Source organism: Podarcis bocagei, assembly GCF_964188305.1.
Source record: "Podarcis bocagei genome assembly, chromosome: 5".
Taxonomy (NCBI): Eukaryota; Metazoa; Chordata; class Lepidosauria; order Squamata; family Lacertidae; genus Podarcis; species Podarcis bocagei.
The window spans coordinates 45,580,232-45,606,101 of record NC_138129.1 but is presented as its reverse complement, the minus strand read 5'-3'; the positions used below and the strand labels follow the sequence as shown (position 1 = coordinate 45,606,101).

At 43.9% G+C, this 25,870-nt stretch overlaps 1 protein-coding gene and 1 long non-coding RNA gene across 6 annotated transcripts in view; one reads left to right on the top strand and one right to left on the bottom strand.

Moving 5' to 3' along the window:
* USP49 (ubiquitin specific peptidase 49) overlaps positions 1 to 25,870 on the bottom strand; it is a 58,059-nt gene that overhangs the window by 14,194 nt on the left and 17,995 nt on the right. For 3 of the 5 annotated variants that reach the window (XM_081195830.1, XM_081195829.1, XM_081195833.1), the window contains exons 2-3: positions 7,589 to 7,731; positions 1,113 to 2,523 (exon numbers count right to left, since the gene is read on the bottom strand). In XM_081195830.1, coding sequence (XP_081051956.1) covers positions 1,113 to 2,495 — 1,383 coding nt within the window. In that variant the 5' untranslated portion in view covers positions 2,496 to 2,523; positions 7,589 to 7,731. Of the gene's footprint in view, positions 1 to 1,112; positions 2,524 to 5,491; positions 5,671 to 7,588; positions 7,732 to 25,870 lie in introns of all 5 variants that reach the window. The other 2 variants (XM_081195832.1, XM_081195831.1) reach the window with 2 other exon arrangements.
* LOC308587940 lies at positions 20,912 to 24,431 on the top strand. The gene is made up of 3 exons (XR_014008566.1): positions 20,912 to 21,693; positions 22,535 to 22,629; positions 23,410 to 24,431. It is a non-coding gene; the product is annotated as an uncharacterized lncRNA (long non-coding RNA).

Genomic DNA, 25,870 nt, shown 5'->3' with positions numbered 1-25,870 from the left:
ATACCAATATTGCTGTTTAGTGGGTAATAGGTTTGTTTTTGTTAATTGCTTCACCACGAAGAAATGATGTATTTTACCCAGTTTGCTAGACCAAACCTGTGAAAAGATGCATACTGCAACATAGCTCCAATTTATACCTAAAGCCAATGGCATTATATGCACTGATTTCCTCCCTGACTTCCAGTTGTAATGAAAGCAAAGTTTGCTAATCTGGATGTAATGAGATGAACCAGAAAGTGGGGTGGGGTCAGAGCTTGTGAGGAAAGGAATCTTGAATGTCCAAGATTCACTCATGTAATGTCAAGCCACCATAGCATGGTGTTACACGAGAACTACCTATAATCTCTACTTAGAGCAAGCATTCCCAACCTGTGTCCCTTCAGATGTTTTGGCCTACAACTCCCATGATCCCTAACAGGACCAGTGGTCAGGGATGATGGGAATTGTAGTCCAAAACATCTGGAGGGCCGAAGGTTGGGGATGCCTGACTTAAGAGTATTATATAGCTGGGAGCTTCTGAATGAGGAACATAATATTATGATATTTTGCAAAAATGAAAACAAAAACGGGAGTGGAGGAGAAAACTCTGCCTCATTCTCCCAAAAGATTCTGATGGGTTAACAATGCAGTTTGCAAAAGCTAAGTGGAAGCAGCCAAAAGCACCTAACTAGGAAGACAGAAAAAATAGTGCCACAGTCATGCTTTGCAAAAAAACAACAACAAAACCCCACACCCATTATATAAACAAAGCCTATCTATCCCCAGCCATATTTGGAATAGTATGTATAAACTATAGCAAAGACTCTAACATTGCTCTGCTAGCAGCATGAGTTGCTGAAAAGGGAAATTAATCTCCGCACCTGAATCTTCTGCTAAACCTCACAATCCCCCACAATTGCAATAAAATACTACTACTACTACTACTACGACTACTACTACTAATATAATTTTGTTCCATTAGAAAAATATGCGGAAAATGACAAATTTCACTTAAGGTATACTAAAAATTCTCCTTTTGCCAGATACAAGCATTAATATTTGGTTATTCATAAATACTGTCACCAAAAAGTGTCTCTAGCTTTGATAAATATAAATTTGGCTAACATGCATACCTGACTGAGCAGCTGCCCATGAAAGATGGTGTTCACCACCTTCAGGACCTGCTTGGTGAGCTTCCTCTGTGAAAAAGGGATGAGGATCCTGCGTTTTGTTCCTTCAGATTCCAACTCCTGCTGCACTTTGTCCAACAATTCACAAAGAAATTCCTGAGCATCTTGCTGGTCATAACCTCGAAACGCTGGAATCAAACTCCACACAGAGTGCAGCATGGCAAAAGGAGAGACCGAGGCCCACTTCCCAGACCACATGACTCTGAAGAGTGTGTGCAGTTCGTGACAGAGAGAGATGTGCTTTGAACTTGGCTCCTTGGGCTGCGTAAGTTCTAAACTTTTGCTTATTGAGGACCCGCCATTTAAGCCAGCTGGCAGGCTCTGCCTGCCATATGAACCCAGTTGATCATTCCTCCCTGAATCGGTTGGAGCAGGCCCATTGACCAGCTTTCCAGACATTCTAGACTTTCCATTCACGGTCTTAGCTAAGAGTTCTTCAGTTTCACAAAGATCCAGCGTCAAGAAACATTCTCTAAACTTTTGGAGGTGACTTAAAACTTGAAGGATTGAGTTCATATAGCATGTGTTTCCTAGATTCTTTAGTCCAGTCACACCAGGAGTCATTTGAGGCTTACGCCGGATGGAATAGAATTGTTTGAATTTGCTATTCTGCACTCGTCTTGAGGTAGGGGAACTTGCTTCCATATCTCTGAATTTCCGAGGAATGAGATTCTCTCTGCGGATGTGCGACAAAAGCCGGGCACTTTTTCTTGGAGGTGTGTTTGCCAATTCCTCCAGCAATCTCCGCTTCATTTCTTGACGCCTCTGCCTGGCCACTTCCTTCTTCCTCTCCAGCTCTTCCAATTGTTTCTTTTGTTCTAGTTTGCGCTGGCCTCTAGAACTCTTATCAAACCAGGTCCGTAGTGCTTTTGCTAGCAATGACTGCCGTCTGTACCAGAGAGCTGTAAGCATCTGAGGCTTTCCCTGAGGGGCCCTCTGATGACTGCAAACATCCTCCCCCAAAGCCATTGACCGTAGCGTCCTACCACTTTTAGCAGACGGATCATGCTTCTGGCTTTTAATTGCAGATAGAGAACTTCTAAGCAATTTCAGGTCACCCTCAGGATTATCGTTCAACACATAGTCTTCGCAAAGGTAACAAAACACGTACAGGTCGTTAACTTCCATGGCCAAAGGATGCCTGGTCTCTTCGAAATGCTTAAGTGCATGGTCCTCAATATATCTTCCACAAGCCACATGGGAGCATTTCAGGCAGGCCCAAACAGATTCCGTGGTGTTGCAGTCCATGCAGTGCCACTTCTGGGGGTTCAGAATAGAATGGTCCTGGGCAAGTCGTAGCCGCCCAACATGTTTGCATCTATCCATGTCTCACATAAAGCTCCACTGCTTTAACCTTGCAAAGGAGACAGAAAAGAACTTAAGTAACTGCACCCATTAAAAAATACAGTCATATATTATTTTTTAAAACCACCCCAATAGCCTGGGCAGTGTGTATGGAGGTCCTGGGCTGCCCAGACAACAAGACCACCACCCCTTGGCCTTGCTGATGTGGTCTAAAGGAAAGAAGAGCCATACATTTGGCACCAGCTTGGCTGCAGGAGTTGCTGGAAGGAGACGTACAAGGCGCCATCCAACCATCTTAGGGACTCCACTCCAGATTTGTGTAGGGTTTACTCCTTGGCCATATGTTGTATAAACAAAATTAAAATTGGGCTGCACAATCTCTAAACACACAATGGCTTGACTCACACATAAAGCTTAAGTATGGTTTAGCATTACAAGGGTAAGCCACAGTAAAGTCTTGTGCTTGTGTTCTTCTCCCTTTTCTCCTCTCTTCATCCAGTGTGGCTGCACTTCCAAATTTCTTCCTGGCAGCAGTCATGTACCGGGCAGCTCACAGGCCCAAGACTTGTTCACATATTGCTAAACCATAGTTTAGCACTAAATAGAAAGGTCAATGTCTCATTTGTACGCAACGTGAATTCTATGCCAGGAAAGGCACATTACTGCACAGAAAAGATTTATTCGCTAGAAATAATATTACTAAATCATATTATGCTGTTTTAATAGACTTTTTATCATGCTATTTTTCAAGGCTTAGCTCTTCAAGAACAAACTAAGTTATGAATTATATAGAGCTTCAGCAATAATAAGCTGTAGCAAAGACCAAACATTTGCTACAGATTGTGGCTAAAAAACAGAGTGTTTAACCATGATCCCAGGTAAGAAAAACCTTGGCCTGGCGGAGCAACAAAGCAGCTGTCACCTCCCTGGGAGGCAGCATGTTCGTGCTAAACCGTGGCCTGGCTTAGTGTTACACGCAAACATGGCCATTATGTCCACATCTACATATTTGTTTCAACTTAATTCTGAACTAATATTTAAAAATTATTTTTGTTTCCCATTGTTTTGAAATTTCTCAGGAATCTATATCAACCAGTAGGGAACCACTATCATTCGTGATAGGTAGAAAACAGAATAGAACACTTCTTCCAGAAACCGTAGTTAACATTACATAGTAAGCTCACTTAGCCTTGAAATTCTCTAGAATGAACAGGCTTAGAAGTATAACCAGACCTCTTGTGAGCCACAGACAATTTGCAGAGGCATCCTACCCATCCTTATACAACAACACTGGCCCAGGAATTCTCTTTGAGGCAGAGTCAATAAAAATCAAGAGTTAATTAAAAATAGAATTTTAAATCTGATTTTTCAAATGTTTCATATATAGCTTTTCTTTTAAAAAATAAAAAACCTTTTAAAAAACTAACTATAATACCAACAAATATATTTAAACCTGCACTTTAATGCTCTTAAAACCAAAACATGGCATTCTATCTATTACCGAATTAAATGCAACCATTATATTTAAAAAAAGGGACGCGGGTGGCGCTGTGGGTAAAAGCCTCAGCGCCTAGGACTTGCCGATCGAAAGGTCGGCGGTTCGAATCCCCATGGCAGGGTGCGCTCCCGTCGCTCGGTCCCAGCGCCTGCCAACCTAGCAGTTCGAAAGCACCCCCGGGTGCAAACAGATAAATAGGGACCGCTTACTAGCGGGAAGGTAAACGGCGTTCCGTGTGCTGCGCTCGCTCGCCAGATGCAGCTTGTCACGCTGGCCACGTGACCCGGAAGTGTCTCCGGACAGCGCTGGCTCCCGGCCTCTAGAGTGAGATGAGCGCACAACCCTAGAGTCTGTCAAGACTGGCCCGTACAGGCAGGGGTACCTTTACCTTTACCTTATACAGTGGTGCCTCGCAAGACGAAAAGAATCCGTTCTGTGATTCTCTTCGTCTAGCGGTTTTTTCGTCTTGCGAAGCAAGCCCATTGACGGATTAGCGGATTAGCGCTATTAGCAACTTTTAGCGGCTTATCTGCTGATCGGATCAGCTGATAAGCGGCTTAGCGGCTTAGAAAAAGGGGGGGGGAGGAAAAAAACCCCGCAGGAACTCGCAAGACATTTTTGTCTTGCGAAGCAAGCCCATAGGAGATTCGTTTTGCGAAGCACCTCCAAAACGGAAAACTCTTTCGTCTAGCGAGTTTTCCGTCTTGCGAGGCATTCGTCTTGTGGGGCACCACTGTATTGAAAACAAACAAACAAACAAAAAACTAGGGGAAACATATCTGACTTGGGGCTAAGTATTATAAATAACATCAAAGCCAGATTCACACATCATGGTCCCAGTCCAACATGCCCCTGTTATATCAAACTGGGAATGAGCCTTGTGCATGAACACTTCCCCTTCCCTCTCTTCATAAGCCAGTTTTCTGTGATGTCTGAACCACGGAAATGAAGTTTAAAGCATGCTTACAAACCAAAATATGACCTTGGATGGACTCTCTAGATTAGTGCTTTCAGGTACCATGTTGCAGTGGTTGTGCTGCAAGCTGGTTAGCTGATTCAAGAATGTGGTGCTGAGAGGTTTCTGCTCAGTCCAATGACACTGCGGTGTCGGATGATGACCAGGCCTCAAATCCCCACTTGGATATGAAGCTCACTGGGTGAAACTGGGCCAGTTCCTGCCTCTCAGCCTAACCTACCTCAATGGGTTGTTATGGGAATTAAATGAGGAGGGGGAGAGCCCTGTATGTAACCTTGAGCTCCTCAGAGAAAAAGGCGGGATATAAATGCAAATAAACAAATAATAAATAATATGTTTTGTTTTGTTGGAGTCCCGCAAGGTTCCGTCCTAGCCTCCATGCTTCTTAACTTCCTCATTGGGAGTGGAGAAACAGATATGGCCAGCGGACTGGATCCTGAAGTCCCTCACCCTTGCAGACCAGTTTGATAGGTGGGCGGGAACCATGATGTCAGGTACATTGCTTCCCTCCTTTGCAGAAAAAAAGTTCCTTTGCAGACTTACTTGAACTTGAGCAGATTGCAAAGTAAGATCCCTGAAGCAGGTCCCCGTGGGTGTTGCAGTCAGTGCCAATCAGCTGGTCAGCATGCCTGCAATGCTCCATTTCGGCAGAGATCAACTATGCTTGGGAGCTCTGATTGTGAACTGCAGGACGCAGCTGATGCGGGACGGGGTGGGCTCTGCTGGCCAAGGAAAATTTGAAAGCAAATGTTAAAGCTCTCAATTATTCCTTTACAGCCATGTTTTCTCCTTTCCAACACCTGATGTCACAAGTGGGTGTGGTTTGAGGAATATGGCCCCGTGACTGAATTAGAAGAGGTTCCCCACTGCGGATCTACATGAAACCATCACAAATGAGGCAGCTGTAGCTGCAGGTTTTCTCGTTCTGCTGCCCAATTAATGAAATCCTCACCTTGTGCCTACTTTGTTATCTTTTCAGCACCAGGTAGAGATCTTTTAGTTGTCCCAGGTTTCTAACTGTGAAACAGTGATGACTTTATTGCTGCCAGTTTTTAGCTGCTGACTTCTACTTCAGTTTGTTAATGTTTCCATTACATCCGTTTTATTTCTATTCTGTAAATTGCTCCAAGAATACTTGGCGAAACAAAAATTTTCTAAATAAACATAATGGAACATACACACTTTTATGGGGGGAAGTTGGTATACCTATTCACATTGACAAACATAGCACTAATAAATAAAATAAATGGGAAAAAACGGTCTTGCCAACATTTTTAGGACACACAGAATAAATGCACAATGTACACTTATGGCAGAATTTATAAATAAATGATAAAGCTTGTGTTGTATTGTATTAATTTGTAACATTTCTTTTAAAAGTCTAGCATCTTTGTCAGGGCTATTTGTAAACAGAAAGATGGCTTTGTAACTTTCAGTATAAATGGAAGCTACTGAGTTCTTACATAAAACAAAGTTATACTGTCATTAAGCTATGCTTGTACCTGCAGCATTAATGGAAAAGTGCTGATAATCTCAGTTTCTTCCTTTATAATGGCAATAGCAAAAAGTTTACTTAGATACTTGCTGGCAGATTTTATTTTTTTTATCCTATTAATCAAGGGTGTTAAGCAAAATCCTCCTACAAAACAAATTCCGCCCTCCCTTCCCAACAGGTGGGCAGGGTTTGTGACACTGAGTGGGCTTACCTGGTCTGGTGCCTCCCACCTGGGTCAGGGTGGCTATCGTCCCACCCCCAGCCTGGGAGGACAATGGACAGCTGGCTAGGGGTGGGGCAAAGGCCAAGGAAAAGAGGGGTTCAGCACGTGTGCTCGCAATAGGAAGTGGTACCTTATGCAATTCACTTTGCAGACTTGTCTAAAACCATGGGATTCATTATCAGCAGGACATAATTATTCCTTTAATACTCTTCAGTAATAGCAGGAATACAGTAGTACCTCAGGTTATATACGCTTCAGGTTACATACGCTTCAGGTTACAGACTCTGCTAACCTAGAAATAATGCTTCAGGTTAAGAACTTTGCTTTAGCATGAGAACAGAAATTGTGCTCCGGCGGCGCAGCAACAGCAGGAGGCCCCATTAGCTAAAGTGGTGCTTCATGTTAAGAACAGTTTGAGGTTACGTACGGACCTCCGGAACGAATTAAGTACTTAACCCGAGGTACCACTGTACAAGGAAATGGCCACAATAAAAGGAGCCCCACATACACAGAGGGTATACAGTCATAACTCGGGTTGAAGTAGCTTCAGGTTAAGTATTTTCGGGTTGCGCTCCGTGGAGCGCGTTACTTCTGGATTTCACCGCTCGCACATGCGCAGATGCTCAAAATGACGTCACACGGAAGTGGCAAAACGCGACCCGCGCACATGTGCAGTCGCGTGTTACGTTTACTTCAGGATGCGAACGGGGCTCTGGAACGGATCCCGTTTGTATCCAGAGGTACCACTGCATTAGCTCCAGGTCATAAGCATATGGGCTTCTTTCCTCTGCAGGTGCTGATACAACAAGCACTCTTGTTTGCTCAATTTGCTGAATTACAGCATGCGTGCATGCATGCATGCGAAAGAGAAAAAATACAGGCCAGACATAAAAACAAGTTTCAAACAGAATACAATACTCACCGATTCATATTTAAATATTCCCGCAACTCAACGATCAGAGGCTGGAACATCCCCATTGCAGTCAATAGGAACTTCAACTGTTCTTCAGGAATTTACTTATAACTTAGATCTTCGTCAGAAACAGGCAATGCAGTGTTATAGCCCTAAAGAGAAAGTATTCCTGTGAAACATATATAAACAAGAAATAGGCTGTGCAGCTTTAGAACATGAATCATTCCTCTAGTGGAAGAACTACTGCAGAGAATATATTTTTAATGATGGACAAAAAACTAACTAGATGGCACAATTATAGCACAGTCATTGATGAAGAAATGTCAAAAGGAAAAAGGCACTCTAGATTTCCTTTGTTTCAGAGCTTTAGCTTTATAGAAGTCTGCTACTCATATACAGTTGATTCAGTCTATTACTGCTAATCAACTACCTACATATTTGCAAAGCAAAATCTAAAAACGAAAGGCCAGCTAAAAATATGCACATATTGGATCACTTTGATTTGGATGGCCGAGAAAACAGCTTTTTGTAGGGAAATTCTACCATCCATTCACCTTTGATTCACACAGGATTTTAGAACATATCTATCTGTGCATGTACAATGCAAATATACTATGGATTACGTGCCTCCCCCCACTCCAAACAGAGACAAAAAACCTAGTTAACAAGAGGAACAAATATTGAGTTTAAGGAGGGCAATTTACAAGGGAAAACTAACTTGTCTGAATGCAGCAAAAGTCTGAATGCAGCATATTAACAATATGGACAGAATGCATAGTTTCATCATCCCTACACAAGACACAACTTTACAGTGATGCTTATGATACTACAGTACTTGCTGATAAACAGAATCCTCACACACCAAAAACATCTGTGGGTACATGGTAAATCATTCCTCACACTGTTCTGTGCTCACAACTAGGGCAGGCTAGCTTTTCCTGGAGGATCCTTTTGTCCTTAGAAGCAATCCAATTTATCCTCTGACATCTAGCCCCATGGGGAATCTCTCTATTTGCATGTCTTTGGCCTCCCACTAAGCAGATTTCAATAGGTATGCTGAGATGGGGTTGGCCAGGGGTGCCAATCTGGAGAACTTTCTGTGAATTTTAGCAAACAACAAAGGAGTCACATGGGATTTGGGGGCAAGAAAGGGGGTGGGGTGGAAGAGGCAGAAGGGAGTAAAATAGGGAACTCCCCACTAAGATTAGCTAAGACAAGGAGAAGTGTCTTATTTCATCATGAGTGGCAATTTATTCAACAGAAACCTGAGACTTGCAAGAGGTGAAGATAAGCAGACCTAAGATAAATGTGGCAAGAACTTGCTGTGAACTAGAGAACTACGAATATGTCAACCAACTAAATTCAGTTACAGATAGGTAGCTGTGTTGGTCTGCCATAGTCAAAATAAAAAAATTCCTTCCAGTAGCACCTTAAAGACCAACTAAGTTAGTTCTTGGTATAAGCATGCACACGAAAGCTCATACCAAGAACTAACTTAGTTGGTCTTTAAGGTGCTACTGGAAGGAATTTTTTTATTTCAACTAAATTCAGTCCATTAACTTAACTCTTTAGTTATCATTCCAAGCTGAAACAAAATCTAGGCACATGCAAACACATACCTTACAACTTCCTTGAAGTCATCCCCCTCTCCCAACACACACCTTGTTCGATTCCCCACTGTTAAAATCTGGATTGCAAGCTCCTCACAACAGAGACCTATTTTGTTTCACTTATTTTGCTATGTCACGTTTCAGATATATTGATGGCACTATACAAACAATCCCAAAACCTACAGCAGAGCAAGCCTGGCTTTTAAGCAACATAGTACAAACAACAGGATCTTAAGATTAACCACAAAAAATCTAGTTCTAAAAGAAAAATCATTCACAAGAAATATTGTATAAACTAACTGTAAGGCATCAATAAGCATGTGGTATGAGCCACATGATTTACTGTACATGGAGGTTTGAGGCAGTTTTTATTAAAATCACTTTCCAAAAGGTTCATATGCACAGAGTTGTAACCATCAGAGTGTCAACAGTGGTATGAAACTACACCATTATTTGACTATGCATGCAATCACTAATATTTTTTTAATCCTCACATAGAGCAGGAACCAGTAAAAAAAAAAGAAGAAGTATTTCACAGGGATGGATCTAAAACAACAGACATCCCCTGTATGCACTGTTGTTTAACTCATTAAGAATCCCAAGAGCATGTGGTAAAGTACCGTAGTTAACTTGTAAACAGTGCAAATACAAAACCTGTGAACTCTTAACAGAAAGGTTTAGTAGTACTGATTGGAGGAAAGAGTATCAAAAAGAACTATTAATGGATAAGAGAGGGGAATTAAAAACAGATGTGTATCCTTCCCCACTCAGTTTTACTTTTTCTGCAACGATACAAGATATCTCAGCTTATTACTTTATATTGTGTCCTTTTTCCAAGGAGCTCAGAGTGGATCTCTTTAGCTTCTCAACAGCCATGTTAGGTAGGTTAAACTGAGAGTGTGTAATTTGCCTATAGCAAATTAAGAACTCCCCAGTAAAACTTAGGAAGGCTAGTAGCACAGGAGGGATCTGAGGCAAGGTCCAAGCATGGGTGCAGCCAAGGGGAACCAGGGGGAGCCCTGTGCCCCCTAAATCAAGTAAATAAATAAAAATACTTAACTAACTGAGGTTCTGCCCCCCCAAACATAAATCTTGGCTACGCCTATGGGTCCAAGGCTAATATTCCAGATGCTGCACCATATAGGCTTGCATTATTATAATAATGACCAGGCACATTACAGCTTGAAATCCCATTCTCTCACCCCAAAACATAAGGAAATGGGAGCAGGGGAGCAATCTATCTGAACAGACTTGTTCAACAGATGGAATAAATTGAGTGAGTCCTGTAGCTGTCTCCTCATCAAAAGTCCCCATCACCACATCTGACCTCTCCTGGTGCCTTAAACAAGACCAGCCACAAACACACAGACGTGAGGCAGTTAGCTTAAACTTGGTGGTCTGTTTTCTCTGCCCCTTTAATAGAGTGTGTCCAAACGAAGTCACAAGCTTGACATGTCACATGAGGAATAGGAACACTGTCCTCTTCTTACAAGTTAGAAGCCTCTAGAAACCTCCTGAATCGTCAGACAGAATGGTCTTTCTTTTTTAAAATTCTCACGTCCTTTGGTTGAGAAAAATAAATTAGTACTCATTCATCACGGTTCACTATCTGTAATTAGCTCACACTATTTTGCAGAACAACGCTGATCCAGCTCTATAACCATTACATTGATAAAGTTTCCCAAGACGGCTTCTATATACCAGTATATACTTAGATTTATACTGTATAGGTTTGAAACTGTGTTCCAACCAGCATGCTTGTTGATAACAACACACACACAAACCACTGCCAGTTTTGTGTGTTTTGTTTTTAGCATTTTCCCCTTGAAAGTGTTTCCAGAGCCAAGAAAGGCAGCCAGCTGCAATTATAATGGCTGCATAATGTTGCCTGGATGGGAATGAAGCCAGAGTGTTTCATTCAGATATTGGACACTGTAAAAATTAAGACAAGAGTAATATATGCAAACCACACCAAGGAAACAAGAGTTTTGCCAAGGACTTGAAGAAATCCTCTGATAGAAAACCAGATCATCATAATATCACTCAAGTGGGGGCCAAAAATGTAAAGTATAAAAACTCAAATTAAAAAAACAAAAATCTTTATTGATCTGATCATCATGACCCTATAACAGCTCCAACTGGAGTTAGCAATTTACTTAAGACCATGCCAACAATGTGGTCCTGCAGATGTTGCTGAGTACAACTCCCATCATCCCTGGCTTTCAGGCATACTGGCTAAAGCTCATGGGAGTTATCTAGAAAGCCTGTCAGAATTACACACAAAAGCACCCTAGAATGATGTATGACACTATGCCACCATACTGTCCAGGCTATCACTACACCATCATCAGTAAAGCCAAGCATAAATTCCATCAGACTTAACCACCATTTGATGGTTCCTAGTAAGCTGTTTTGTTTTTTCTATCCTACATCTTGGCAGCCACATAGTAGAGGACACAATTTGTAATGACCAAGGGGCCCTTTCCCCTAGCCACACATGAGACACTCCTCTGGGGGTGGGTCCTGCAGAGTCCTCTGTCAGAGTTGTTGAAAGCCCCAAAGTCTTGATCAATATCACAGAAAATTGACCTCCTGCTTGTAAATAGCAATGAAAAAGATATTTCCATGAGTGGTGGGTTTCACTGCCTTTGGCCAAAGCTCAATATGGATTCCCATGTGCTTAACTGTGCTGCAGTCAGTTTTAAATATCTGCTCTAGTCTATGTACTTCTGATATATTTTTCTGTTTTGAAAGCAGAACCTTGTGGCACCTTAGACTAACAAGCTTACTGCAGCATACGTTTTTGTGGACTGCAGTCCACTTCATCAGACTCATTGAAGTGCTATCGTAAGTTGGCAGGTATATATACACCTATGCGCATAAAGTAAAATGAAAAGAAAAGAAAGACATTTAAACAGAGGTGTGAGGGTTTGATTAGCTGCTTGTGCGTGAAAACGCGCTCCCTCAGAGTTTGTGCGGCCCCACAAACCTCCGTGTGTGACGGAGCTCCTCAGACATGTCTGCTCTAGTCACTAGTAGTGTCCGACAGTGGCTGCCTGCGGAAGCGTTTCCAGCAAAGAAGTTCCTTAACGGAAACGCGTCTCCTGGACTCACGGCGTGACAGTTTCCTGCGAGGTATGGGTCTCCCTATGGGAGACTCCGATACCTCCCCACTGTTCTCGCTGGAAGCCTCCCTGAGCCCTCCCTCCTGCTCGCATTCCCTCAGAGACCCACTCCTCCCCCTGCTGGTCCCTGCTTCAGCAGTTGAGTCTCTTTCATCCTGCCTGAGTCCCTCCACCACCTGATGCTCTGATGGCAGTTCCCTGACATCCACTTCCCCTCCAGGGCCCCCCTCACCCCCTCCCAATTCCTCCCCCCTGGGAGGTGAAGGGCTAAAACCCCGAAACGAATCTTCCTCATCTTCTGACGTCTCGAACAATTCTCTCCATCGATCGTCGTCCTGGCCAGCTGAATCCTCCTCCTCTTCAGAATCTGGGAACCCCTCCAACTCCTCTTCCTCGTCGGTGGTGGCAAAGTATTCCCTTCGGAACCTCGCTACAGGCTGAGGTTTACGTGGGAACCTCTGATGAAAAGTCTCTATTAAAACCTCGTCATTGACATCCTCTGCCCTAACCCAGGTGTTTTCCGACTCCGGTTCCCCTTCCCACATTACCAAATACTCTACTTGATCTCCCTTCCACCTGGAATCGAGGATCTCCGCTACATGGTAGCTGTGTTCCTTCTCCTCCATTGCTGGTCCCCTAGTGACCCTCCCCTCACTATCTCCTCTATACGGTGACAGCAACGACCTGTGAAAAACTGGGTGCAGCTTCATGTGGTTCGGTAACCGGAGCCTGAAAGCCACTGGATTGACCTGCTGTATGACTTCAAACGGACCCAGCCTTTTGGGTCTTAATTTCTTACAACCTCCTTTGAATGGCAACCCTTGGGTTGACAGCCACACCTGGTCCCCCACCCTGATGCTTTCACCTTCCCTTCTGTTTTTGTCTGCTTGCCTCTTATATTCCTCCTTAGCCCTGTTTAAGTTGAGTTGGAGCTGGCGATGGATCGCTTCCATTTCTTCCACGAACTGCTCTGCAGCTGGAACGCTCCAGTTCTCCCCCTCCCCCCCTGGGAAGGCTCTGGGATGGCACCCGTGATTAGCCAAAAAGGGGCTCATCCCCGTGGACACGTTCTCTGCATTGTTGTAGGCAAATTCTGCCAACGCCAGCTTCTCCACCCAATCATTCTCTCTGTCATTAACATAACACCTCAAATATTGTTGGAGAACCCCATTTGCTCTTTCCGCCTGCCCGTTGGTTTCAGGATGACGGGCCGTCGAGAAATTAACCTCTACATGCAGTAAGCTCATGAGCTTCCTCCAGAACCTGGAAGTAAATTGTTTCCCTCGGTCTGAAACCACCCTCAAGGGGGCGCCATGCAACCTAAACACATTCTCTACAAACAATTTGGCGGTTTCTTCTGCTGTAACCGCATGTGAGCAGGCTATGAAGTGGGCCATTTTAGTTAACAGGTCTACTACAACCATGATGGCTGTTTTCCCTCTAGACCTTGGCAGATCAGTCATGAAATCTATTGCCACTGCTTCCCACGGTCTCTCAGGTGTGGGCAGTGGTTCTAATAAACCAGCCGGCGCCTGCCTCTCCCCCTTGGCTCTTTGGCATTGTTCACACCCTCTCACATACTCCCGCACATCTTCCCTGACCTTGGGCCACCAAAATTCCCTGGTAACCAGCCACATGGTTTTGTGTTGCCCAAAGTGCCCTGCTGTGGGGCTATCGTGCAGCTGCTTGAGTACTTTCTCCCTCAATTCCCCTTCAGGTATATATAACGCTCCCTTATAATACAATGCCCCATTTCTCTCCTCAAAACCACCGGGTTTGTCTTCCTCCCCTCTGAGATCCCTGAGTTTCCCCTGGGCGTATGCATCCTGCACCGTACCCTCTACCAATTCCCTTTGCCCCACCAAAGTCGCCCCACACACCCAGCGGTCCTCTGGAATGATATGGGTTTCTTCGGGTGCTCCCTCCCCCTCCAAATATTCAGGTTTGCGTGAGAGAGCGTCCGCCCTAACATTCTCTGGGCCTGGCACATAACAAATCTCAAAGTTAAATTTGGAGAACTCTTGGGCCCATCTCAACTGCCTTTGGTTGAGCACTCGCGCCGTTCTCCAGTACTCTAGATTTTTATGGTCCGTGCACACTTGCACTTTATGTTGTGCACCAACTAGCAGATGCCTCCATCTCCGGAACGCCTCATGAATAGCAAGCAGTTCTCGGTCGTACACCGTGTAGTTCCTCTCGGATTTGTTCAGCTTCCGCGAGAAGAAGGCACACGGACGCCACTCCGACTCCTCCTTCCCCGGCTGCAGAAGAAGCACCGCCCCTATGGCTCTGTCAGATGCGTCTGTTTCAACCCTTAGCTTCTTTCGTAAATCCACATGCAGAAGTTGTTCTTCAGAGGCGAAGGCCCTTTTCAGTTCCTCAAACGCTCGCTCCGCCTCCGCCGTCCATACAAACTTCTTCTTACTGCTGAGACAGTCAGTGATGGGCGCCGTCAGATGGGCGAAGTTGCGGATGAACTTACGATAAAAGTTTCCAAACCCTAGGAACCTCTGCACATCCTTCTTGGTTTTGGGTGTTTTCCATTCCAGCACTGCCTGTACCTTGCCGGGATCCATGGCCAATCCCTTGTCTGACAGGCGGTACCCCAGGAATTCCACCTCCTTGGTATGGAACCGACACTTCTCCAGTTTGACCCACAGCCTGTTGGCTTGCAGTCTGCTCAACACTTCTCTGACGTCTCTCACATGTTGCTCCTCATTCTCAGAATACACCAACACATCATCTAGAAAGGCAACGCAATTCTTGTAGAGCAAAGGGCCCAGCACGTGGTTCATAAAAGATTGAAAACACGCGGAGCCTGCTTGTAATCCAAATGGCATAACGAGGTATTCAAACGCCCCCAAAGGGGTAAACATGGTGGTTTTCCATTCATCCCCTTTCCTTATGCGTATCAGGTTGTACGCCCCCCTTAGATCCAGCTTTGTGAAAATCTTTCCCTTCCTCACCATGGTCAAAATATCATCAATTCTGGGCATAGGGAACGCCACCGGTTCAGTCACTGCATTCAGCCGCCTAAAATCACATACAAGTCTCGGCTTGTCCGCATTTTTTTTGTCCACAAAGAACACTGGGCTCCCCCCTGCTGCTTTGGACTCTCTGATGAAGCCTCTCTTCAGGTTCTTGTCAATGAACCCTCGCAACTCCTGCATTTCCCTGTCTGACATGGCATACAACTTGCCCACGGGAAGCTGTGCTCCAGGGAGTAAATTGATCTGACAATCAAAGGGTCTATGAGGTGGTAGTTGGTCAGCTTCCTTCTCACTGAACACGTCGCTGAGATCTGCATACTGTGGTGGTACCTTCACCTTCCCCATTACTTCAGTCCCTGCTAGGGTGGCTTGGGCCCCTACTGAACCCTTCTCCCCTTTGCAGTGTTCTAGGCAATGTGCTGAACCAAAGGACACCACTCTTTGATGCCAGCCAACCAGCGGATCATGTAGAGCTAGCCAGCTCATTCCCAAAATAATGGGAGCGCCCCCCAGGGTGGCCACATTAAACGCTATCAGTTCTGTGTGCCTTGCCACCCTCATTATCATTGGGACAGTCTGCAAGCGGACTCCTCCTCCCAACAACTCCCTGCCATCAATCGTGGTCACCTGCAGGGGGTTGCTTAAAGGGATGGTCTGTATCTGGTGTTCAGCAGCAAACTCCTTGCTCATAAAATTGCAGGAGCTGCCTGAGTCCAATAGCGCCTTTATTTTTAGGGGGTGCCCATTCTGCAGCTCTAGCGACACTTCAATCACTAGAGCAGGTCGAGGAGCTTCTGGCACGGGCACTTTCACTGCTCTTTGGCCTGGCTGCAGTGCCCCAATTGTGGCAACCAGGCGTTGGCTTTTACCTGCTCCGCTCCCCCTTCTTCTCCCCCCTCAACAGCTCCCACCATCCCTTGCCATTCCTTCCTCTGGGGGCAGACTCTGGCAAAGTGGCCTGGCTGTTGGCAGAGATAGCATTTCCGGGGGCCCTTTCCCTCCTTCTTAGCTCCCTCGCTGGTTTTTGAAAATGCGCGCGCGCGCGCTGTTCCGATTTCCATCGGCTCTGCCGGCGGGAAAGCTGGCTCAGGAATGTCTGGAATGCGGAACTCCTTCCAACGTTCCCCTCTCCCTTCCCGCCTCTCCAAGGCTCTTGCCTCCTGCCGCGCTCCTATGGTCAGCGCAGATTTGGTCAGCTGATCCATAGACTCCGCCCTGGGGCTCCGTGCCAGCTCGTCTTTCACCCCCGAAGAAAGACCTTCTTCAAATAGCATTTGAACGGGTGCCGCCGATAAATCCCAACTCAGTCTGTGAATCAGCATGGTAAACTCAGTCCAATATTCACGGACAGATCGACTCCCCTGCTTACAAGCCATTAGCTGTCTGCGCACCACCCCTTCCTCAATATCGCTGGAAAACATGATATCCATTGCACGAAAGAACTTCATTGTGTCCTTTAGTATGTCATTGTGCGTTGCCATTAGGGGTCGAACCCAGTCTCTAGCCCCTCTCTCAAGATGCCCAATTACAAAAGCAACTCGCGATTCCTCATCAGGGAACTCATCGAACTGCACATTAAGGGCATATTGCATCTCTGTCCTAAAAGCATGGTAGTCCTTGGGGTCCCCCCCAAATTTCTGCACCAATCCTGGTACCTTTCTGGGGAATTGAGTGGCTCTCCCCTTCTTGTCTGCATCCTGAGCCCTTCTCTCCTCCAGCCTCGCCGTCTGCAGGGCCAGTTGAACCTCCAACGCTCGGTATCTATCTTCCAAGCTTGGACCAGCTCCAGCCCCTGCTCCTCCGGTTCCGGTTGGTTCGCTCATGATGCCTTCCCTTGCACAGGCAGCGTACAAAGACTGTCGGACTGCTGTGAGGGTTTGATTAGCTGCTTGTGCGTGAAAACGCGCTCCCTCAGAGTTTGTGCGGCCCCACAAACCTCCGTGTGTGACGGAGCTCCTCAGACATGTCTGCTCTAGTCACTAGTAGTGTCCGACAGTGGCTGCCTGCGGAAGCGTTTCCAGCAAAGAAGTTCCTTAACGGAAACGCGTCTCCTGGACTCACGGCGTGACAGTTTCCTGCGAGGTATGGGTCTCCCTATGGGAGACTCCGATACCTCCCCACTGTTCTCGCTGGAAGCCTCCCTGAGCCCTCCCTCCTGCTCGCATTCCCTCAGAGACCCACTCCTCCCCCTGCTGGTCCCTGCTTCAGCAGTTGAGTCTCTTTCATCCTGCCTGAGTCCCTCCACCACCTGATGCTCTGATGGCAGTTCCCTGACAAGAGGGAAGTGAAATATAAAATAATGTAGCCTGTTATAATTTCACAATTGCTTAAATGTATATGAAAAATAAATACAGTGAGCATTTGTGCAATTGGTAAATTAACTCCTCTGGTAGGATTAAAAAAACTGTTATCTGAATTCAGATCACAGGGGATAGAACTGAACTTCTTTGTAAGTTGTAATTCAGAAGTTTCACAGTGGCATCTCCTCTGAAGCTCCTTTGTTCAAGAGGGACAGTTTTAAGGTCAACAGAGTGTATGCCCTCAGAAGTTGAAATGTACTCCTACTGGTTTCTGAATATTGTCCTTTCTGATGTGTTGCTTACAGGCAGTATCCCCATCCACCACAACTTAAAACAGCTAGTCACTAGGTACAATAGGACATATAACAGAGACACAAACAAAGCAACCAGCTGATGCCAATGCTGCCCCCCTATCTACTGTGGCAGCACTATTACAGAACCTAATAATGTCAGCCACAACGTCATGGGCTCACTCACAGCTCATCTTACAGTGTGATATATGCTATCACCTTCCAGCAATGTCCTTTTGCATATACATAGGTCAAGCAGGCCCATCTCTACACAAGTGAATAAATGTATACAAATCTGGCACCAGAAAAGGAATAATTCAGCAGTATGAGAAGAACAAATAAACTTCACAAGGAAACTCCAGCATAAATCTGCTGAATTGCAAATTATGAAAAAGTTTAACTTCCTTCATTTGGGGCTCAACAGACATAATGGTTTCTTGTTCTACTACAGGAGTTAATTTAATAGTGGATGCAAAGATAATTCTATTATTGCCAGTCACCACTGTTGTTAAGGGTCACTGTGCTCATTTTGCATGCATCTAATCTCTAATTGTACTGTCACTTAGCAATGCTAATTGTGCCTTTAGTGCTGTGGTTGAAGAATCATTTTGCACTCATTTAGGCTCTACTAGAATTGTTGGCTGTAGTCCATGAAATACTATGCCATAAAAGAAATCAACTTTAAGGTGTCACAAGACTCTTTGCTGTTTTCTTGCAAAAGACCAAAATGGTTGCTCTTCTGGAAATTATTTTTGCATGTGTATTTCCGTAAGATTATATATAGTACCAAATCTATCTTACATGTTTTTATCAATATGAATTAATTTGTTGTAATGACTTAAAGCCAGAACCTTTAAAAATAATAATTAAGTAGCCCAACCACGTGGGAAGGGGCACATCATATGGGTGCCAATCAGAATCAGCATCCTGCCAGAGAAGAAGTGCCAGTTCTGTAGGATCCATGTGGTCTGATTAGAGAGAAGTGGCTCCCATGTAGCTATGTTAACATAGCATGACAGAAAGGCTAGCAAGGCAGAACAAAATGGACTCCCTTATCTTCCAAGCTGTAGTACCGCCATACCAAGGATACTATATCATTAACATATTTATGTCTCACCCTTCCTCCAATTGCTCAGGGCAGTGTATATGGGAGATAATCCTATGTTAGCCTCATAAATAATCCTACGTGATAGATTTCTCCAAGAAAGACGCTGACCCAAAGTCACCAACTGAGATTTACAGATTCAAATACAGGTTTAAGTCCAACAAAAAAGAGAGAATAAACTTCTTTATGGCACCAGTTTCCCCAACATTTTAAATTTCAAAGAATTTGGCTACGTTTCAAAGGAAAATACTCAGAATAATACTGCAAAATAATAAATGAGAGAGGATAATATATCCACAAACATCTATGGATCTCATTTTTCTTTGCTATACTGCTTACATTGTCAGTTCACACCACAGGCTGCAAACCTAGGAACACATGCTTTGGACTGAAATTCCACTGAAATTAAAAAGGACTTATTATGCACATAAGTGTATTTAGAATACAATGCTGGCAAACACTCTAGGCTACTATAAAGAAGCTAAACACTCCTCAGCAGTGCTATTTTTCTAGAAAAAGAGGTGCCAGAACTCACCATGAACACCTCTCTTGTTCTCTTATAATGGCAATGGAGCCCACCTGAAATGTGAAGGAACTGAGTTATGGTGAATTCAAGCTGAAAAAAGCCATTTCCCCCAGTCATTTCTGTGGAAATCTACCAATTTGACCTGTCAATAAAATTAACAGCGTATTGCTGATTGGAAACAATATTGCAAATTATTTTGTACACATATTTTAAACTGCTCCACTAACATAACTTTTCTCATGATTAAAATAATTGTATGTTATGTTGTGTGTATATGTATGTGAGGGAAAGAGGAGTTGAAGGGAGCGTGGAATGATAGTTGTGGTGGCGGAAGACATTTTGCCAAGAAGAAGAAGAAGGAGGAGGAGGAGGAGGACGGGTAGATTAACTGGCTGGTTTAGGATATTACTAGTTCTAACCCCATTCATCTCCAACTTCAGTTTGCTGTGAATTTGTTTTCATTGCTTCTCAAATAAGCATTCTGTTGTTAACCCTGGGTAATTGTCAGTGAGCCGCCCTCCCGATACCAGCATTCTGCACCTCACTATGGAGGGAATTCCAAAAATGGGGAACCATCACTGAAAAGGCCCTGCCATAGGCCACTGCCAACCGAGCAGCTCCTAGTGGCGGCACCAATAACAAGTCCTCACTGGACACTTGAAATGAGTAAGTGTTTGATTGCTTGGCAAAGCTTTTGTAAAAAGGAACGTTACAGTTAAGTTATTACATTAAGAAATAGGAATAAATCATTTCTCAATGAAAGCCATTTTTTATCTTTTTAAGAAATATATTCATTGATAAAATATGAAACACACACACTAGAATGACATCAATATTTACTACAATAATTTCTAAGTTGAAATGTTGATCTGAAGTATTTTGAACAGTTGACTGAATTTGAAGCTCTTATTAGTAATAATAAAAAGAAGAGAAACGACAGCCTGTCTACCTTGCACAAGGTCTGCATTGCACAACTGGTGCAACTAGCTCCCTGCACTCCCTGCAACCGGTTGTCAAAAGGTAGCAGGTGGACTGTAAAGCTGTGTTTGATTTCTAGCCTGGAGTTGGGTCATCACTGTTATAACACAGTTAGCATTTTCTCTAGTCTGTTAAAAACATTGCTGCTTATCTAGTATGGCAGTAACCTTCTGTAAAACCTTCTGAGCCCGGCCTTGGCTGGGGAGGGCGGGGTATAAATAAAAAATTATTATTATTATTATTATTATTATTATTATTATTATTATTATTATTATTATTATTATACATTCTAAGGGACAAATATAACCTCAGTAAACAGAGGCATACATTTCTGGGCAAATCAACGAATAAAAAAATCACATTCCCCGCTCCCCAAAAAAAACCCTGGTAGAAACAGCCAACTTTATTTTAAAGTGGGATTCAGAGGTAGTATCATTGATGCTGTTTAACAGATGGAGGAAAATAGGGGTTACTGACAATTCATTTAAGAGTGGGCAACACATAGACTAGTAGAACTGATAAGAAGGCAAAGATGGCACATATCAGCTTTTAATGCCAGTTAAAAGTGTTTGTTTGACTACAATGTAGAAATGTTTAGCAGTGCCAGTCCTATTGGTGAAAAAGTGGCCTGAATTTATATACATTATCTATTGCTTTTAATACCAATAGCCATGAGGATTAGATAAGGATTCAAACAAAGAAGAAAACATTCAATTTTCTTGCATTACTTATAAATTAAGTTTTTTAAAATGTTATATTTTCACTGACTGATACAACCCGGGTGTCAATGAGTGAACTGATCTCAAATAAATTATTCTTCCACTGTGCTTTCCTGAACAGAACATTTTCTGCTGTGATCCATTTAGGAAAAATCAAGATTGCATAAAATTTTGCATTATTAGGAGAGCTGAGCCATTCTGGAAGAACATTCCACACATTCTCAAAAACATACCTACTACTCCCTCAAGGATCAAACTCAGGGAAAACTGGCTCTGCCAGGTTGTAGTACAAGCTAGATTGCAAAGTGTTGATTGGCTGGCACATATGACGTCCCAATCCCTCCTCCCCAGGGCAATTTAAGACAACCACATAGGAAGTTCAGTCAATGAAATGTACATGCAGTCCAACAGCCCTTCTACAGCATGGAGAAATGGGCAACACCGATTACTCAGTCAGCATTAGAAATGCTGGTAAGTATACCTGTCAATTAGATTGACACAGAGAAAGAGCACACCATGCAGGAGGAAAAACAATGCGGTGTCTGCTGTGCACACTGCACACAGCAAAAATGCCTTTCAGACTCTCACAGGCATGGATGGATTAGAATGGCCTGCAAGGCAGGCCCAGATTATGTGCTTTAAAAAAAATAAAAATAAAATGTAAGCCAGTCTCTAGTCCTCAGAGATGGAAAATTATGAGGCAAAATCTGCAAGCACCTTCTGAGTGATTTCTTTGAGATAAGTCAGTCTGGCTACTACCACCCCTCAGTGTTTTTAACTAATCAAGTCAGAACTTGATTGATGAGTGCATTGTTTAGATCAGGGGTCAGCCAGCTTTTTCAGCAGGGGGCCAGTCCACTGTCCCTCGGACCTTGTGGGGGGCCAGACTATAAATTGAAGACGATGAAAAAATGAATGAATTCCTATGCCCCACAAATAACCCAGAGATGCATTTTAAATAAAAGCACACATTCTACTCATGTAAAAACACCGGGCAGGCCCCACAAATAACCCAGAGATGCATTTTAAATAAAAGGACACATTCTACTCATGTAAAAACACACTGATTCCCGAACCGTCCGCAGCCCAGACTGAGAAGGCGATTGGGCCAGATCCGGCCCCCGGGCCTTACGCCTACCCATGGTTTAGATGCAAGGCCTTAGAAATTCCTGGAGGCCTAGAGAGCTACTATTTACCTCTCCCCTTTAGTGCACTTTACCTACCTACTATAGTTTTCTAATCCTTGGTGTTCAATGTACTAGTTCTAAAGACTGACTATAGATTTCTCCCTTTGCCCTTCCTTCCTTTCTAGCCACCAGGATACAGTGTTCCTATGCTTGATTTATCTGAGATCTGATGCTCCCTTGCCTAGAAGTTACTTTCTATGAATGCTACCGCACGATAAATGTGAGTGGATGCTAAACACACAACCAGCCCCCTTCCATGGTAAATGAAAATGTGAAAACTTTGCAAAGAGACTTAGGCATGCCCTCTGAATAGTTAACTTACAGTAAAATGGTAAGTGTATACACTCAGAAGTTTCTTTGTGTGTAATGGGACACACACACACACACACACACACACACACACACACACACACATACACAAAGCTTAGGCTTTTTTTGTTAGGAAGAAGCAGAAGGGTTCGTGGTGAGGGGGATAAGTTTCAATGAAAAACAAACAGAACTTAAATACTGTATAGGCCGTTCACTACGCTTAAAATTAGTCAACTTGAAATTTGCACACATTTAAATTACGTGACTGAATTTATTTTATTGCATTTATATCCCACCTTTTTCTCTATGGACCTCAAGGTAGTCTACATGGTTCTCCCCATTGAGGTAAGTTAGATTGAGAAACAGTGACCTAGTGAGCTTCATGGCTGAGTGGAGATTTGAACCCTGGTCTCCCAGGTCCTAGTCCATCACTCTGAACACTACACCAGTGGTGGCGAACCTATAGCACGTGTGCCAGAGGGGGCACTCAGAGCCCTCTCTGTGGGCACATGTACCGTTGCCCCAGCACAGAGTTCGTTACTAGAAAGCCAGGAATCGAGGCTCGCCATTGTGATGCAAACACAGGGACAGATTTGTACTGGGTGCTTCATTATTTTGCTCAGAACTGTAATCTTTGTTATGAATTTCTCATGCAGCATGTTTTATATTCCTGTGTTCAAATTTTTTGTAGACTCCAAGTCAGGAACACCGAAAAAGGAATACAGCAAAAAAGAAGAAGAGAAAAGCCAGAACAGAGAGTGGAAGATCGTTGAATGCAATGGGAAAGCATTCTGACTTCTTTGCAATGAAAGTGTTGTGTGTCACACATCAAGTGTCAGACGGCACTTTGACACCAACCACAAAAGCATTGCCCAGCTTGGTGAAACTGAAACAAAAGAGTTTCTCAAAGGGAAACAGAGGAAATACCATTCCCAGTATCTTAAGTTTTTGCAACTCTCTTTCTAGAACAGATCATCTGACAGCTGCCAGTTTTCAAATTTCACTGTGCATAGCAAAACATGGTAAGCCCCTCTCTGATGGGGATATTATCAAAACGGCTATGTTGTCTGGAAGTAATTCCCTTTTTCATGATTTCCCAAATAAGGATAAAATCACTGAACAGACAACCACAAGATGTAGGGGAAACGGCAGAAAGGATGTTTTGTGATAGCAAAACCTTGCAGAGAAAACAGCAGGTTTTTGAAAGAGACCTTGGACAGCTGAAATATTTTCCAAATTGAAAAAATGCATTTAGAAAATTCCACAACATTTACAGACAATCTTACAAGCCATCGGGAAACCTGCAAGGCATTTCCTAGCGTTGTAGCAGTTGTTTTTTCTAAACTGAAACCTCAGTACAGTGGTACCTTGGGTTACATACACTTCAGGTTACATACGCTTCAGGTTACAGACTCCGCTAACCCAGAAATAGTACCTCGGGTTAAGAACTTTGCTTCAGGATGAGAACAGAAATCGGGTGGCGGCGGCGCAGCGGCAGCAGGAGGCGGCCCCATTAGCTAAAGTGGTGCTTCAGGTTAAGAACAGTTTCAGCTTAAGAACAGACCTCCGGAATGAATTAAGTACTTAACCCGAGGTACCACTGTATCCCAGTTAAATTGCCGCATTGGCACTTGGTGATCAAGAAGCGGTTTTGGGTTGCTGTTTGGACACTCGGTCTCTCAAATGTTCGCCATCACTGTACTACACTATGCTGGCTTTACATGCTTGGCCGCTGACCTGTTCACAATCACATAAGGCAGAAAGTTTAAAAGCTCATCTGGTGTGGAAAGTGCTTTTAAGCTCTCTGCGTTGCTTACTGGGCTCTGGAGGCCTTTGTGAGATTTCATGGTGCCATCCGAGATCTCGTGATGCCTCTAGAGTCCATGCGAGAGCTTCCCAGAGCTGAATAAGACAACAGGAGTGTGACTTTGCTTTATCTCCTTCATCTCTCTGTGCTTTTGATACCACTGACCATGGTGTCCTCCTGAACCATCTATGTGGGATAGGTATTGGGGGCACTGTGTTACAGTGATTCCACTTCTATTTCCAGGTTCAGTTCTCGAGAACAGCACTGTTTTGCAGGGTATGATTTTATCTGCGTGCTATTTAACATCTACATGAAGCTGTTGGGAGAGATCATTAAGGGATTTGGAGCACATTGTCAACAATACGCCAATGAAACTCTATTTCTCCATAGCCTCTTTCATGTGGCGGAAGCTGCCCTTTGAAATGTGCTTCCCATGAACATCAGGCACACACCCATAGTACTGGCATTTAGGTAAAGGTAAAGGGACCCCTGACCATTAGGTCCAGTCGTGACTGACTCTGGGGTGGTGGCACTCATCTTGCTTTATTGGCCGAGGGAGCAGGCGTACAGCTTCTGGGTCATGTGGCCAGCATGACTAAGCCGCTTCTGGCGAACCACAGCAGCGCACGGAAACGCTGTTTACCTTCCCGCTGGAGTGGTACCTATTTATCTACTTGCACATTGAGGTGCTTTCGAACTGCTAGGTTGGCAGGAGCAGGGACCGAGCAACAGGAGCTCACCCTGTCGTGGGGATTCGAACCGCCAACCTTCTGATCGGCAAGTCCTAGGCTCTGTGGTTTAATCCACAGCACCACCCCGGTGCATTTAGGTGCCTACCCAGTGCATTTACGTCCCCTGGCATTTAGGTGCCTGCTTAAAACTCAACTGTTCACCCAGTCTTTCTCTGAGGGGGTGATCCAGCTATAGTGATGTATTAATCTGATCTAATTGTTTGTGATATATTTTGTACATGTTTTATGAATGTAATTTTATTGCTGATTTCATGCTATTCAGCCCTATATTTTTCCTTAATGTTGGGGGTACGCCAGTTTTTGAAATAAATAAATAAATACATATTTGTGTACACTTCAAATCTAGTGGAATTGTGCCAAATAATGATCCTTTATTGTAAATCAATTAGTAAGTCTTTCTAGTTTACAGCTAAGCACAATTATGTGCCATAGTTCAAAAGAAAAGTATATGGAAAAATACAGATCTGTCAAGGCTCAGTACACAGAATGTATCCAGGTCTAGTTTTTTAAAATAGAAGTAGACAGGCCATGTCAAACCTTCACAGGCAATGAATTCTGAATTCAAGAAGTGTCGTTAACAGTTGGAAAGCATG